The sequence below is a fragment of the Nomascus leucogenys genome, chromosome 10 (genome assembly GCF_006542625.1).
Source record: "Nomascus leucogenys isolate Asia chromosome 10, Asia_NLE_v1, whole genome shotgun sequence".
Lineage (NCBI taxonomy): Eukaryota > Metazoa > Chordata > Mammalia > Primates > Hylobatidae > Nomascus > Nomascus leucogenys.
In genome coordinates this window covers 73,225,604-73,239,642 of record NC_044390.1, presented here as the reverse complement: position 1 = coordinate 73,239,642, position 14,039 = coordinate 73,225,604, and the positions used below count along the sequence as shown (strand labels likewise).

General features: G+C 44.1%; 1 protein-coding gene across 2 annotated transcripts in view; it reads left to right on the top strand.

Annotated features, from left to right (window-relative positions):
• NUAK1 (NUAK family kinase 1) overlaps positions 1–13,452 on the top strand; it is a 78,609-nt gene extending 65,157 nt beyond the window's left edge. For both annotated transcript variants that reach the window (XM_003269960.4, XM_030821296.1), the window contains 3 exons: positions 3,950–4,069; positions 5,903–6,035; positions 8,858–13,452. In XM_003269960.4, coding sequence (XP_003270008.1) covers positions 3,950–4,069; positions 5,903–6,035; positions 8,858–10,011 — 1,407 coding nt within the window. In that variant the 3' untranslated portion in view covers positions 10,012–13,452. The remainder of the gene's footprint in view (positions 1–3,949; positions 4,070–5,902; positions 6,036–8,857) is intronic.
• The last annotated feature ends 587 nt before the right edge of the window (positions 13,453–14,039 follow it).

Here is a 14,039-nt window from a genome sequence, read left to right as displayed (position 1 = left end):
TGTCCTTTTGTGTCTGGCTTATTTCACTTAGCATAACATCTTCAGGGTTCATCCGTGTTGTAGTGAGTGAGGTTAATCCTTTTGAAATGTGAATGAATAATTACTTCCTCATTTGTCTTTCTAACCCCAGTTTTCATGCAGTGGGGAACACCTCTGGAAAAGCTTGATAACAATAAAAACTCCAAATATTAAAGACCCGAGCCTTGAGTTCCAGGGCTTCTTTCGAGCACTGAGGCTGAACTGAAGAGCACAGGGCAGGGGCAGAAGGTGGTTCTGAATCAGTACGGGGCAGGGGAGCAGTCAAAACATCAAGCAAAAATGCCAGCTAGGTACCTTTCTCCAAAGCTTGCCTGCTAGTGTGTCAGCAAAATTCTGCAGCCCAGTTGCCTCCTTGCTGGAAAGTCATCCTCTCCATTTGCAGCTGATGTTCCGTTGGAGAAACTGTACGGCTTGGGAAGACCCATGTGCTCCTTCATGTACTTGCTGCCGTTCTTTGCAACCTTCAGCAAAACTTCTTATGCCCTGGAACCTTCAGCTGCTTCACTTTTAGAGTGAGGGGGCAGGATTAACATCTCTCGGGGCTCTTTCAGGTCAAAGTAATTCTGAGATGCGAGTATTTTTGTTTTATGGTGTTTAAAATCAATATTTCTCAAATTTTCAGTTTGTCATCCTTTTCATGGATTTTTGCCTTTCCGCAGTATCCTCACTGCTATTTTACTTAATATTTTTGTTGAGTTCAGGTCACTTTTTAAAGTTCTGTCTATTTGAAAAAGAAGCCCTAAATAATTACCTTAAGTGGAAAACCAGTATCACTTACCATGAATAGAAGATAAGCTCAAAACTAAGTATAATGGAAACCAAATAGCATTATGAAGTTCCAGCTTGATGTTGGTTGCTGCTGCAGGCTAGGCCCGAGGCCTGCTCTCTTTGGTAAATACTAAAGAGATACTGAAGACACGCCAGTGCCCAACTGAGACCTTCTTCTTGACTTAATCCAAAGAACTGAAGGTGAATCTAGAAAGGAATGAATTTTGCATTTTATTATTGAAAGTTATTTAATTCCATTATTATTTGGCATCTAAAATTTCTCTATTTCTTCACTGTCAAGAGTCCCTGGCATTGGGATAAACTCTGCTTCTAGTATAATGAAGGTAATTAACTCCCTAGATTTAAAGTTGGAAAGCAAATATATATTGAGCTCCAACTCTGGGCCAATTACTGTTGTAAGGACTTTACATACTTTATGTCATTTAATCTCCACCATGACACAGTAGGGATAGACACTCTTCCTAACGCTATTTTACAGATAAGAAAACTGAAGCTTCAGAGAGGTTTCATAACCAGTGGCCATTTCCCCTCTTATCAATAGTTGATATAAGTTCCATATGGCATTAAATCTTAGAGCTGAAGCCTAAGTTTGAATGGCTCAAGATTTGAGAACGCTCTCTCTCTCTTTCTCTCTCTCTCTCTCTCTCTCTCTCTGTGTGTGTGTGTGTGTGTGTGTGTGTTAATACTGCTTTCCCATCGAAGTGCCAAGAACACAGGCTAATCTAGATTTCTATTAATCTTGTGTCAGTGGCAATGACAGTTTTACTGGGAGAGGCTGATAAACATCAGTCTGTGAGGATAGGAGTGGGCCATAACATAAACACACTTCTCCAGAACGGCTACAGAGCAAATGAGGCTGCCCAGACTCAGAGTGAAAACTCCTGGCATAAGTGTGCGCATTTGCAGTGGGTGCCTCTCACATGCACATGTATTTGGAAGCTCATATGGTGCCCCAGGCACTGCCAGGAGGGAAGAGAATGCATTTTCCTGTGTGTAGCCATTCCATGCCTCTTCTGATTGACAGGGCACACTTCATAAAGCTTCCAAGGAACTTCCTGCAAGCAAGTCAGGGGCCTTGATAAGAAAATGGAATTCAGGGCAATGAAGTGCAGTCTGAGCCCGGAGAATGCATTTTCTGAGGCTGGTTGTACACCAGCTGCTTTCAATGACATTCCATTCATTCAGGGATGACTTTTACAAAATAGGCTGCTTCTAGGGGCTGTGACCACCACAGAGCTTCAGTGGTATTCAGGCTGGGCTGTCTCTGGGCATGCGAATCATGCAGCTCATTTCCAAGCCTCAAATGGAAATCAGCTTGGAGAATGACGGAAACCTACAGGGGCTCAGCTTGCAAGGCTGACTTAGAGTGGAGTGAAATATGCAGGTGACCCAGGGGCAGGGTGGCACTGTGGTTTGAAGCTTTAGAGAGACGGGGGTTTATATTGCTGCATATTAGTTACTCATCTCCTTAAATGAGTAACCTCAACTCCTTAAACCTCAATTTCCTCATCTGTTAAATGAGTTTTTCAAAAAATTTGTGGTAAAGTGGACATAACATAAAACTGACTATTTTAACCTTTTTTAGGCATGAAATGCATTCACATTGCTGTGTAAACCAGGTTTTTGTTAAGATTAGATTAAACAACGTAAAGTGTTTGGAGCAGTACCTGATAATTGGAAGTTGTTCAAAAAGTGGCAACTAAGTTTATTATTATTAATATTATTTTGCATTATATATTAATTATCTTGTGCTTTTCAAAATATAATGCCTGTTCCAGTGACGAGTGTTTCTTGGGTGTAGGCAGGTGCTAAGCAGTGGATGATACAAAGATAAGGGGAGGATGTGGAACCTGCCAACTGCCTCAGGAAACAGAGTCTGGTAGGGAAAGCAAATATATATATGTATATGTATGTATATATGTGTATATGTGTATATATGTACATATGTGTACATATACATATATATGTAAAAGTGCTGTCATAAATGATAACACATAAAACACTTCAAGAAACCAAAGGAGAAGAGAATGATTCCAAGGAGTGTGGAGTACAATGGAAACAAGGCTAGGTGAAACACTTGCATCAGACTTGAAGGTTATGAAGCACTGTTACACTCATGGTCTCATCTTTTTTTTTTTTTTTTTTTTGAGACAGAGTCTCGCTCTATCGCCCAGGCTGGAATGCAGTGGTGTGATTTTGGCTCACTGCAATCTCCGCCCCTCGGGTTCAAGTGATTCTCATGCCTCAGCCTCCTGAGTAGCTGAGATTACAGGCACGCACCACCACGCCCGGCTAATTTTTGTATTTTTAGTAGAGACAGGGTTTCTCCATGTTGGCCAGGCTGGTCTCAAATTCTTGACCTCAAATGATCCGCCCAGCCAAGGTCTCATGTCGATTGATTTCTTTTTCTTATTATTCTCATGATAATCCTGTGAGCTAGAACAGGAAAGGGATCATGGATTTCCATTTTCTGGTGGGTAAACTGAGGCTGAAGGTCATTAAGTAACAGATAGGAGCAGAGTTGGGGCTGAAATATGATGCCTCAAAACCCAATGCTGTGAGTCAATTAGTCCATTTCATCTTGAGTCACAAGACAGGCAAAATACAGTTCCGATCAGTGTGTGAGTGGATACAGAGGTGGTATCACCAGTTGCGTAGGTCAGGGTTTTTCTGCAGTGTGATATGCACACCACCGCAGATGCAGTATAATTGGGTAGAGCACAGAGGGAGAATTCTTAAATTAATAGTTACACACCTTAATGTTCATCAGAAACATCAAGCCAGTGATTTTGTGAATGTTATTTCTCAGAGCAAGTCTAAATTAAAGTTTAAATAGAGCGTCCATTTAAAGAGTAATTTCTAAGTAAGTCACAGAGCTTGTAGTCTGCAGTTTTGGTAGAACTTGTGATGGATGCCAGGGACTGCAGCTAGGAAACACTGACCTGCTTGGGCTGAGTGGTCCTTTATGAAGACTCAGGGCTGGAGAGAAAATGGCGATCCAGCCAGCAGACCCACCCAGGTGCCCTTCATCCACTCTGTGTGCTGTGTGGTGTGAATTGAACCAATACAGACATAATCCGGAATGCTAACAAGTCTCCCTGGGTCTTGCTTCTCTTTGTAGATTGCTGACTTTGGGCTTTCCAACCTGTACCAGAAGGATAAGTTCTTACAGACGTTTTGTGGGAGTCCACTCTATGCATCTCCTGAGATTGTCAATGGGAGACCTTACCGAGGGCCAGAGGTGAGCAACTTGCCCAATGTGTATAGGGCAGGGGAGGGGAGGGAGAAGAGGGAGGAAGGGCAAAAACTGGATTCGAGAAATGCTTAAAAAAACAGAGCCTAAAAAAGCAAGCAAGGAAAACGTTTCCTCGTGCAATTATAAAAGCAGTAATATATACTCCTGGGAGGAAATTTGGGAAACCCAGAAGAGCCTAAAAGAGAAAATAAAGGTACCTGCCATCCCCCTAGAAAAAATAATCACTTAATACTTCTGTGACTTTTAAACTTTTCCCAATGTAGATCTCTGCACTTTGAAAATAATTGAGATAAGTTAATAAAAGGCAAGATATACATATGTATGTGACACACACGTATATCTTGCCCTTTACCGTCAAAACTATCTTGTGACAATTTCCAAATTCGTTATTAAAAACATGATTTTAATGACATTTTATCGATGAATACACCAAAATTTATTTAATAATGTCTAGATGTGAACATTTAGTTTTTTCCCTATTATATCAAAACAGACAAAACAAACAAACAAAAAATTGCCTCACTCTGGAGTAAATATCTTTTTTGTATACATTTTTGGCAGCATGCATATCTGACTAAGGAAATACATTTTAATGACATCTTCTAACTCATGAGAAATACATTTCCTTACATGCTAGTGCTTTCAAGGGCCACTGTAAGATATGGGTATGTGGAAATTTTATTTTGAAAATGAGTGAGTTGTGAGTGATGATTCTCTTTTTGAAAGATGGTTCTCTTTTCAGAGAAGTTCATCCACTCAGTATCCTTTAAATAGCAGCTGCTCAGTGTGTTGAAATGTTTTCTTTCAAATATTTATGTGTTTGAGAGTGTTTGGGGGCAGGGCTGAAGGCTAAAGAGAAGGATGCCAAGACCATCTATTAACTGCAATGAAGAGAAAGTCTTTCTAAAATAAGAATGTGAGGGAGGAGCCTAGAACTCAATTTACAAACTTGTAGAAACTCGACACTAAATTTCTCATAGATAATGAATATTTTGGTCTTTGATGACCTGTTTTTGAGGTTCCAGGCTGGCAGTCTGTGATCTGGTCAGCAAACTCCTTTATTTGGCCACCTTAGTTTTTATTAAAAAAATTGAACAAACATGTATTAATTGGGAGATTTCATGTAAAAATTTGGTTTCTGATTTCTCTTGTAAAACCAAAGAATCGAGCAGTGCTGGGCCCACATTACTACCTGGCAGCAATTAGCTAAGGAGAGGCTGTCTGCCTAAGACGGGTGAATGTACTGTACAGTTTGTCTCCATCCCCAACACTCTATGTCATAACCCCAATTCTTTCTTGCTTTGTGTATATCTGTTGTTTGCTTGGCTCTTACAAGATTTCAGTTTGTAATTCCTGATTCGTTTGAAGAAAGTGCAGGAAGGAATTGATTCCTGGATTAGGAATGAAGAGCCCCACATCCCAGTTTTACCTCTGTCACTAGGGCAGGGGCTCTGGAGAAACCATTTAGGTTCTTCCTGCCTCAGTATTCTCATCTGTTAAGTGGGGCTGAAAATAGTCCTGGCCCTAACTGCTTCACAAAATTGTAGTGAGAATTAAAGAAGATAATCTGTTTAAGAAAGTTCTTTACTAGTTGGGGCCACTGGCCTCTGTTCAGAATGGAAAGGTCAGGGCCTGTAGCAGGTCCCAGCTGCATTGCTGTCAGGTGTCAGGCTGCACTGGGAACCTGTCTTCCGGGTGCTAAAGTCAGTTCCTGGGGGTGTCGGGGGTGGCTGCTCACGGGCTGTGATGCTAATGGTTTGGAAGGCATCTTGGGATCTGTTTCCCAGCTCTCCTATATGTGCTGTCTCTCTGCTCCAGGTGGACAGCTGGGCCCTGGGTGTGTTGCTTTACACTCTCGTTTATGGAACAATGCCCTTCGATGGTTTCGATCACAAAAACCTCATTCGGCAGATCAGCAGCGGAGAGTACCGGGAGCCCACGCAGCCCTCAGGTGAGTGCCCTGTGGAGGGAGGGTCAGAGGTGGAGGGGAGAGAGATCTGTTTACCCAACTCTCATTTTCTGCTTTTGTTTTAGTATGTCTATCTGGAGTCACTGGGTTTTCCTCTTCCTTCTTCTCAGAAGTGTCATCCTTGGCAAAGCTGGCTTATTAGGCTGCTTTCCCCAAACCTTCCCAAAGGAAATTTTCAGAGCACACGTTCTAGGAATCCTGTTTGCTTGCTGTGTGGATCTGGGCAAGTCACTTAATCTCTTTGGATTCAGATTCTCCACCATAAATACTTTGGAAAAGGTATTAGATGAGGTCTCTCCCAGTCTGAGTAGACATGGAAACCACCCACCTGAGAATGTAAATACTGTGAGGGTGGCCACTGCTCTGTCTCTCATTACTGTGCCACTGGCATGGGACACGGCTCATGGGTACTGTCTCATTACTGATTTCTGCATAACAACTCTACCCCATCTGCCCCTACAAAACAAACTCAGTGGCTTACACAACCATGAAATCATCTCTTTCACCCCTGTGGGTTGGGAAGTGCTCTTATGGCCTTCCTCTCCTACAGTTGTAAGCAGCTGGCAGCTGGGGCTGCTGCTGGGGCTGAACGGTGGACCTTCCTTGGTGCTCTCAGAGGTGCCACCCCACAGTGGCAGCTTGGGGTTCTAAGAAGGAGGAATAAAAAGTTGCCGAGCTTTCTTTCTTTTTTTAAAATTTTTCTTGAGAGAGTGTCTCGCTCTGTTGCCCAGGCTGGAGTGCCAGTGCCATGTCCATGCTTGTACCCAGATTGTGTCACATCTGCTGTGTTCTATTGGTCAAGAAAACCACGGTCATGAGCTTCATCTCTTGATGGGGAACATCATGCCTGTATAGAGAGTGTGTACAGCTGGCCATCATTGGTCATTTTTGTTAACAAATAAAGTTAACATTGGCACTTCATTTATATACATACTATACACATGCATATATATATATATGTTTATCTGTATACCTACACATACACAGTTGATTCCCATTCATAGTAGTTATGTTTTACAAAGTTGCTACAAACACTGAATTTGTGAATACTGAACTATTGCTCCTAGGGGAAATAGAGGGTTAGGTTCCTGAGAGCCTCTGCTCACAATATTTTTGTTAACTGATTGATATATAACTTTGTTTTATGTGTGTCTCTGTTTAAAGACACCTTATTTAATCTGTATTATTAATTCATTAACATCAAACTCAACAGCCAACAGCACTGTAACTCATGCCTGAACAAAACTGATCTAACACACTTATCTTCTCCATAAGGCACATCACAGCCTTCTTGAGCTTAGGAACACTGAACAGTGCTTCAGCACTGTTTTGGGGGGGCATTTAAAAAGAGGAATCACCAATAAAAATTCCAAAAAGTGTGAGAAATACAGCACTAAATAGACTGAGAAAAGGACAGTTTGTATAATAGTATGAGAACTGAAATAAGAAGGCAGAGTGTTGCCTTGTTTGACCACAGCTGTGAATACATATGTGTGTTGGGGTGACTCAAATTTTTTGCTGCTCTGTGTATATGCAAAAATGACTGCAAAAGAGCTGTGAATATTGATTTTGAGGTTACCAATAAATTTTAGCAAGTAGGCAAATTTGCAAATACAGACTCTATGGATAATGAGGCTAGACTGTTGTATGTATATATATAGAGAGAGATATGCATTATCTCTCTCTATATATATAATTTATTCAACAAGCCAGCCTGTTCTTTTTGGAGAAATTCAGAGTGACCTCTAAAGTGGTCTTCTTTGCCTCACCAGCTAACTGATGCCAATGCGGTTCCTGGCACATTGTAGGCGTTCAAGAAATATTTATTGAATGACTGAGGATGATCATCTTGGTACTTTTCAGGGGTGTTTCTTGCCCCAGTCCCTATTACCAGGCCCTTGCCAGCTTCTCATTCGCCTAGATAAGCAGCTGAGGGGAGGTGGCAGCTTCCAAGAATATAATTCACCCCAATTGGGGGAACACAGTTTGAACCTAAAAGTCAGTTTATAAGCTTTGAGAGTCAGTTGGTTCCTGTGGCCTTCTCAGCATCCCTTTAGGGGTTTTCCGTAATTCTCTGGCAGCAGAAATTTGCAAGTAGAATTTTCAGACAGGCTGTGAATGGGAAGCAGATATAGATCACTTCTCTGATCTGACAGCTCAGTAGAAGATGGCTTATGTCAGAGAGGGAAAGGAGGCCAGCTCACTGAGTGTTGGTCTCAGAACCTGGCCAGGACCTTGGGGCGAGGCCAGCTTTGGAGACGGCCACGCTTACTGCCCAGGTGTGTCAGGTAAGTGCCTCTGAGCCACACTCCATGTTCTGCCTCTGGCATGCTTTCCCAGTGACTGCAGGTGCTGTATGTTTATACAAGCCCACCTTTGGAGGAATAAAGAAAGCCATGGTCATCTACACCTGTTTTTCCTCTGGTAAAATGATATTCGCCAAAGGAATGGTGGGGCACCTCTCAGGGTCAAGTCTGGATTTTTTCTTGGTTACCTGACCTTCCACATTTTCTAAAGATTCAAGATGATGAAAAGCTTAGTAGTTCTATGACGTTTCCTCACTTACAGGGAAAACATGTCATGATGCGATGGCACCCTGGCCTGTGGTTCCGAGTCTTGATTATGCTTTTGATGGATGGTCTGAAAGGCTGGGGCTTCCTGCTCCATAATGTGGCTGGACCAGGTCTCCAGATGGATTCTTCCTAGAGGGAGTGTGTGTCTTTCATCACTCCTGGAGGGTTCCACTATTGCAAAGCCAGAAGCTCCCACATAATGCCCGATTCTTTTTGTCCCTTGTCCCTTAGATGCTCGAGGACTCATACGGTGGATGCTGATGGTGAACCCCGATCGCCGGGCCACTATTGAGGACATTGCCAACCACTGGTGGGTGAACTGGGGCTATAAGAGCAGCGTGTGTGACTGCGATGCCCTCCATGACTCTGAGTCCCCACTCCTGGCTCGGATCATTGACTGGCACCACCGTTCCACAGGGCTGCAGACTGACACTGAAGCCAAAATGAAGGGCCTGGCCAAACCCACGACCTCTGAGGTCATGCTAGAGCGGCAGCGGTCACTGAAGAAATCCAAGAAAGAGAATGACTTTGCTCAGTCTGGTCAGGACTCAGTGCCTGAAAGCCCATCCAAGTTGAGTTCTAAGAGGCCCAAGGGGATCCTGAAGAAGCGAAGCAACAGCGAGCATCGCTCTCACAGCACTGGCTTCATTGAAGGTGTAGTTGGTCCTGCCTTACCCTCTACTTTCAAGATGGAACAGGACTTGTGCAGGACTGGTGTGCTCCTCCCAAGCTCACCAGAGGCAGAGGTGCCGGGAAAACTCAGCCCCAAGCAGTCGGCCACGATGCCCAAGAAAGGCATCTTGAAAAAGACCCAGCAGAGAGAATCAGGTTACTACTCTTCCCCAGAGCGCAGTGAGTCTTCAGAGCTATTGGACAGTAATGATGTGATGGGCAGCAGCATCCCCTCCCCCAGCCCCCCGGACCCAGCTAGGGTGACCTCCCACAGCCTCTCCTGCCGGAGGAAGGGCATCTTGAAACACAGCAGCAAATACTCAGGGGGCGCCATGGACCCGGCCCTGGTCAGCCCTGAAACGCCCACACTGGAATCCCTGTCAGAGCCTGGTGTCCCTGCCGAGGGCCTCTCCCGGAGCTACAGCCGTCCTTCCAGTGTCATCAGCGATGACAGTGTGCTGTCCAGCGACTCTTTCGACTTGCTGGATTTACAGGAGAATCGCCCTGCCCGCCAGCGCATCCGCAGCTGTGTCTCTGCAGAAAACTTCCTCCAGATCCAGGACTTTGAGGGGCTCCAGAACCGACCCCGGCCCCAGTACCTGAAGCGGTACCGGAACCGGCTGGCAGACAGCAGCTTCTCCCTGCTCACAGACATGGATGATGTGACTCAGGTCTACAAGCAAGCGCTGGAGATCTGCAGCAAGCTTAACTAGCACTCCAGGGTGCTGGGGGCGGGCAGGGGTACGAGGGAGGAAGGGGAGCAAGACTTGAACTCACAGGCTGGTTACCTCTTTGCTGGCCATGACAACAGACTGAAAAAGGATTGGCACTGTCTCACTTGGCCAAGTTTGCAGCCTTGAGCCAACACCTAAAACGGAGAGGTGGGCTCTTCTGCCAGTTCTGCCAATTGTCAGTCAGAATTTGGGCCCTATTTGGCATTTGCTTTATGGCACCTCCTAGAGGACCAGCTGTCCAGGGGAGGTGGTGTTGACTGGCACTCAGTGGGTGGAGAGGAAGCGTATGGGGAAGGAGCATTTCCTTAGAAGTCATCCAAATGCTTCTGGAGGAGGGGCAGGAGACACTTGGCCTGTTTGCCTTGGGTGAGCCCAAAGAACTTGCTCCTTTTATCCTTGCATTAGCAAGCTAGGTCTGGCTGCATGGAGCTGGCAAATAGATTTCAGCAACTTGAGCTTGAGTTGATGATCAATTAATAGTGGCTGCCAGTTGTGCTGGTGTAAGTGGCCCACATCATGGGGAAGGAGTGCTGTGATTGACTAGTAATGGCTACCACGGGAAAGGGAAGGGGAAGCAGTAGCACTAATGCTATGTAGTTGTCATCTTTGATCTGGCTAGGCCCTGGGAATCGGGTTTAGTCATCCTGTGGGATCTATGTTAACTCTTTCATGCCACTGGTGAGGCATTTGTTAATTTGCTACTCAACTTTGAGGAAAGACAGGGCCTTGGTCAGAGAGAGAATGCTCTGAACTCTGCTAAGGACATAGAGTCAGCTCATGGTGATTTAGCTCCTTGCTGTTCACCTCCTCTTTCCTGATGTCTGCCTTGCTCTACAGCACAACCTCTTGAGGGTGGACAGGGAGAAAGATGATGGTGTCAGAGGTCAAAACTATTATATATGACAGGGCACAAGATGGTCTGTGATCTTTGCGCAGATGAATGGAAGTTGATGCGCACCAACAAGAGGCAACTTGTCACTTTCTTTCTCAATATTAACTGGAATGCTGCCTCTTGGGTTCTCACCTGCATGGATGCTTTGAGTTGGACGTGATACTGTCCATATTCTCCAGAGGGTTACCTGGCTCAACCATTGGCTCTGTTCACCAGTGACAAATGGTTTCCCCAACCACTGAGTGTAGCATCCTCAGAGGTAGACAAGTTTGCTTCTAGGGAGTTAGCACATAGATGTAATATTGGGATGAGGAAAGGAAAATCAGGTAGATGGTGCTTTTTTCCCCCAAATCTAAGTATTCTGTGTCATGGTTTTAAACTTTGACATGAACTCCTGGGCTTTGGGGGAAAAGAAAGTTTCATTCATTTAAATGAATAAGGTGTTGAAAGAGTGCAGGGGGTTGGGAGGAAGCATGTAAGAGAGGGAACATTTTCTTAGATGTCACCCAGATGGTTCTGGGGGAGGCAGAAAAGAGGTGCAGCAGGACTCTTAAAAAGTAAAAAAACAACAACAACAAAAAACACACACGCTAGATATGTAATTTCTAAACACCCAGATCACAATGACAAGATGCCACTCCAACCATGGGACACCTTCAGGATACTAGGTTTGGACTTCCTGGTCTCTTTGGGATGACTTCAGATTCTGCTGGCCAAGGCAAATTGAACTCATTTCAAGATGGCCACCACTGGTAGCCGTGTAGATAGAAAGGAGGACTGGTCTTGGGAACATCTTTGGAAAAACCAACAAACAATAGTTCTAGGGAGATGAGAAAAAATTAACCTTACAGTGCTAAGAAAGTGCATTAGAATGGAATTGCCCTTTCCTTAAGGAGACAGTTTGGTTTCTCCCCTTGCCACCGGCTCTGGTGTTTTGTCTTATGCATTCCTTCAGGTTGAGCTGAGCAGTGTGTTATGGGAAGCTGCTCAGTTTCCTTTCATTCAATTCCACCTCCTTCCTGAACTCTAATAGAGGTTAAAAGGGAAAAAAAAAAAATCTGTAGATAGCAAATTGTGTGTGGGGGGGGGGTGGGGGTGTGGGTGCATGGAGGGCAACCTGCAACTCTGAGCTCCCTACTTCCTGCCTCATTTCATGCAGTCTTTTCTGAACAGCCTATGCTGCTGCCCTGCTGGCCCCTTGCACATGGCAGCTGGCCGTGTCCGTAGCTGTCAGTATGACTTAGATCCTACCTACTGGTTGATGTGTTTTTCCTTTTGCCAAGTGATTGAGTCTGTTTAGTAGTTTCCATCGTTCTAGCCTTTAAGTAAAAATGACACTATTGAGGAAAGTCAGTCTACTCCCTTCTTCCTCCCCCCAAACATGTGTTCTCTTTTGTCAGGAAACTCAGCCAGTGGACTGTGGCAGAGAAAGTCCTCCACTCAGAGGCAGAGACTGAGTTAAGTCATAGGTGGCCTTAGGCATCTGCATTATGGGATTAAGTTTTCCTTCCAGTGAGGGCTGGAGGGATGAATTAGCTGGTGCCTGAAGCCGTGCTTAGCTCTGACACTCTGCCAACATCCTCTGATTCTAGGTGTGATGTTGTCTGTCCTTTCAAGGAAAAACTTGCAATAGAGGGAAAAGCCGTTAAAGCAGCTCCCTGCTTCATCATTAAGTCCTGTCATCCCTACCAGCCAATCCCAGTCAAAGAAGTTATGCTTTATTCGCTTCTGTGGAATTACAAGTGAGAGACACTTTTAGGACCTGATCGACAAAGCAGGAGATTCACTGTCAGCTTTCCTGGTCCTCTCCTTGCTTCTGTGGGCCTTGCACCGTCTTAGTTTACACATCTGCCAAAGGGGTAGAATTACATTTCTTTTTACAGGTAAATTTCAAGGCACAATCAGTTTTCAGGAAGTGCTTCAAGACCCCAGGTGAAATGAAAATGCTAAGTACCCTCTGAATTGCCATCCCTGTTACCAGGTGCTGCTTCTTCAGATGATGGGGAGCACTTTTCAGGGTGAAATTCAGGTGAGTTTTGCCCAGGCCTGCTGTCTTGAGTACAAATGTGAATGATCGACTAACTGCTTGTTGCCAAACTGGAAATGTTCTGTAGGGATTTACTGGCATGGTATCATTCCTAGAAGAAAAAAAGAGAGAAACTTGACTGCACATTTAAAAAAAAAAAAATCCATGTTGTGACTTTTATTTAATTTCTATTTTTTTTTTGGTAATAAAAAGTTGACTTTTTTATTTGAATTTGTCTTTTTTATTTATTGGTCTGAAAGGCATTTCAAAGGTATTATAATAATATATTGGTGTAATTTAATTGGTGCAACATGCTTTATGGCTCCTGTCAAAATTGGTTTTCACTCATTTGATTGGTTTGAGCCCAGAACAGCCTACAGGGGAAAAACAAGCTGGATAACCACCCAAAGTGTTTGTATTTTCGTTGGAAACTGATTTTTGTTTCATTTTGGTTTTTGTTTCTGTTTTTATTTTTAAATTAAATAAATTGCAATGAACTGAACCAGAGACCTTGCTTCTTTATTTGGTGGTTTTTCTTAGTCAAGTAAGTGACAGAATCAATGTAAGTTAACAGAGACCTACCCAAATGAGCTTAAGCACAAAAGGAATTTATTCGAAGTTCTCAGAAGAGGAAATGCAGCTTGCAGTGCAGCTGGAATTAAGAATTGGAGTGGTGGATTGACGAGGACAGTATACCCTCTTTTCTGCTTCTCTTTGCATATCAGCTTTCTTCTCCTTTCATAGCCTGGCTTTCCTCTCCCTGACTGTGGAACCTACCTTGGCTTATCCCGTAGCTTCCAAATTTACATGTTCTCGGTCTTGGTTTCCAAAAGAGACTACTCACCAGGTTCCTTAGTTCTGAACTGGAGACGTCATCAAAGGCTAACACTCAGCCACGCTCTTTCCCCACATAGCAGTTTCCTGTGCCTGCCCTTTGCCTAGGCACTCCCCTCTATCCCAAGGGCAGGAAGTTGCTAATCTGATTGGGATTAATCTGAGTCCGAAATCAGTGGGTCATGATTTCCTAATGGGGAAGGCCACTCACGGCTCTGCCTAGAATGACAGTATCTTGAGTCCCATTTTGCCACT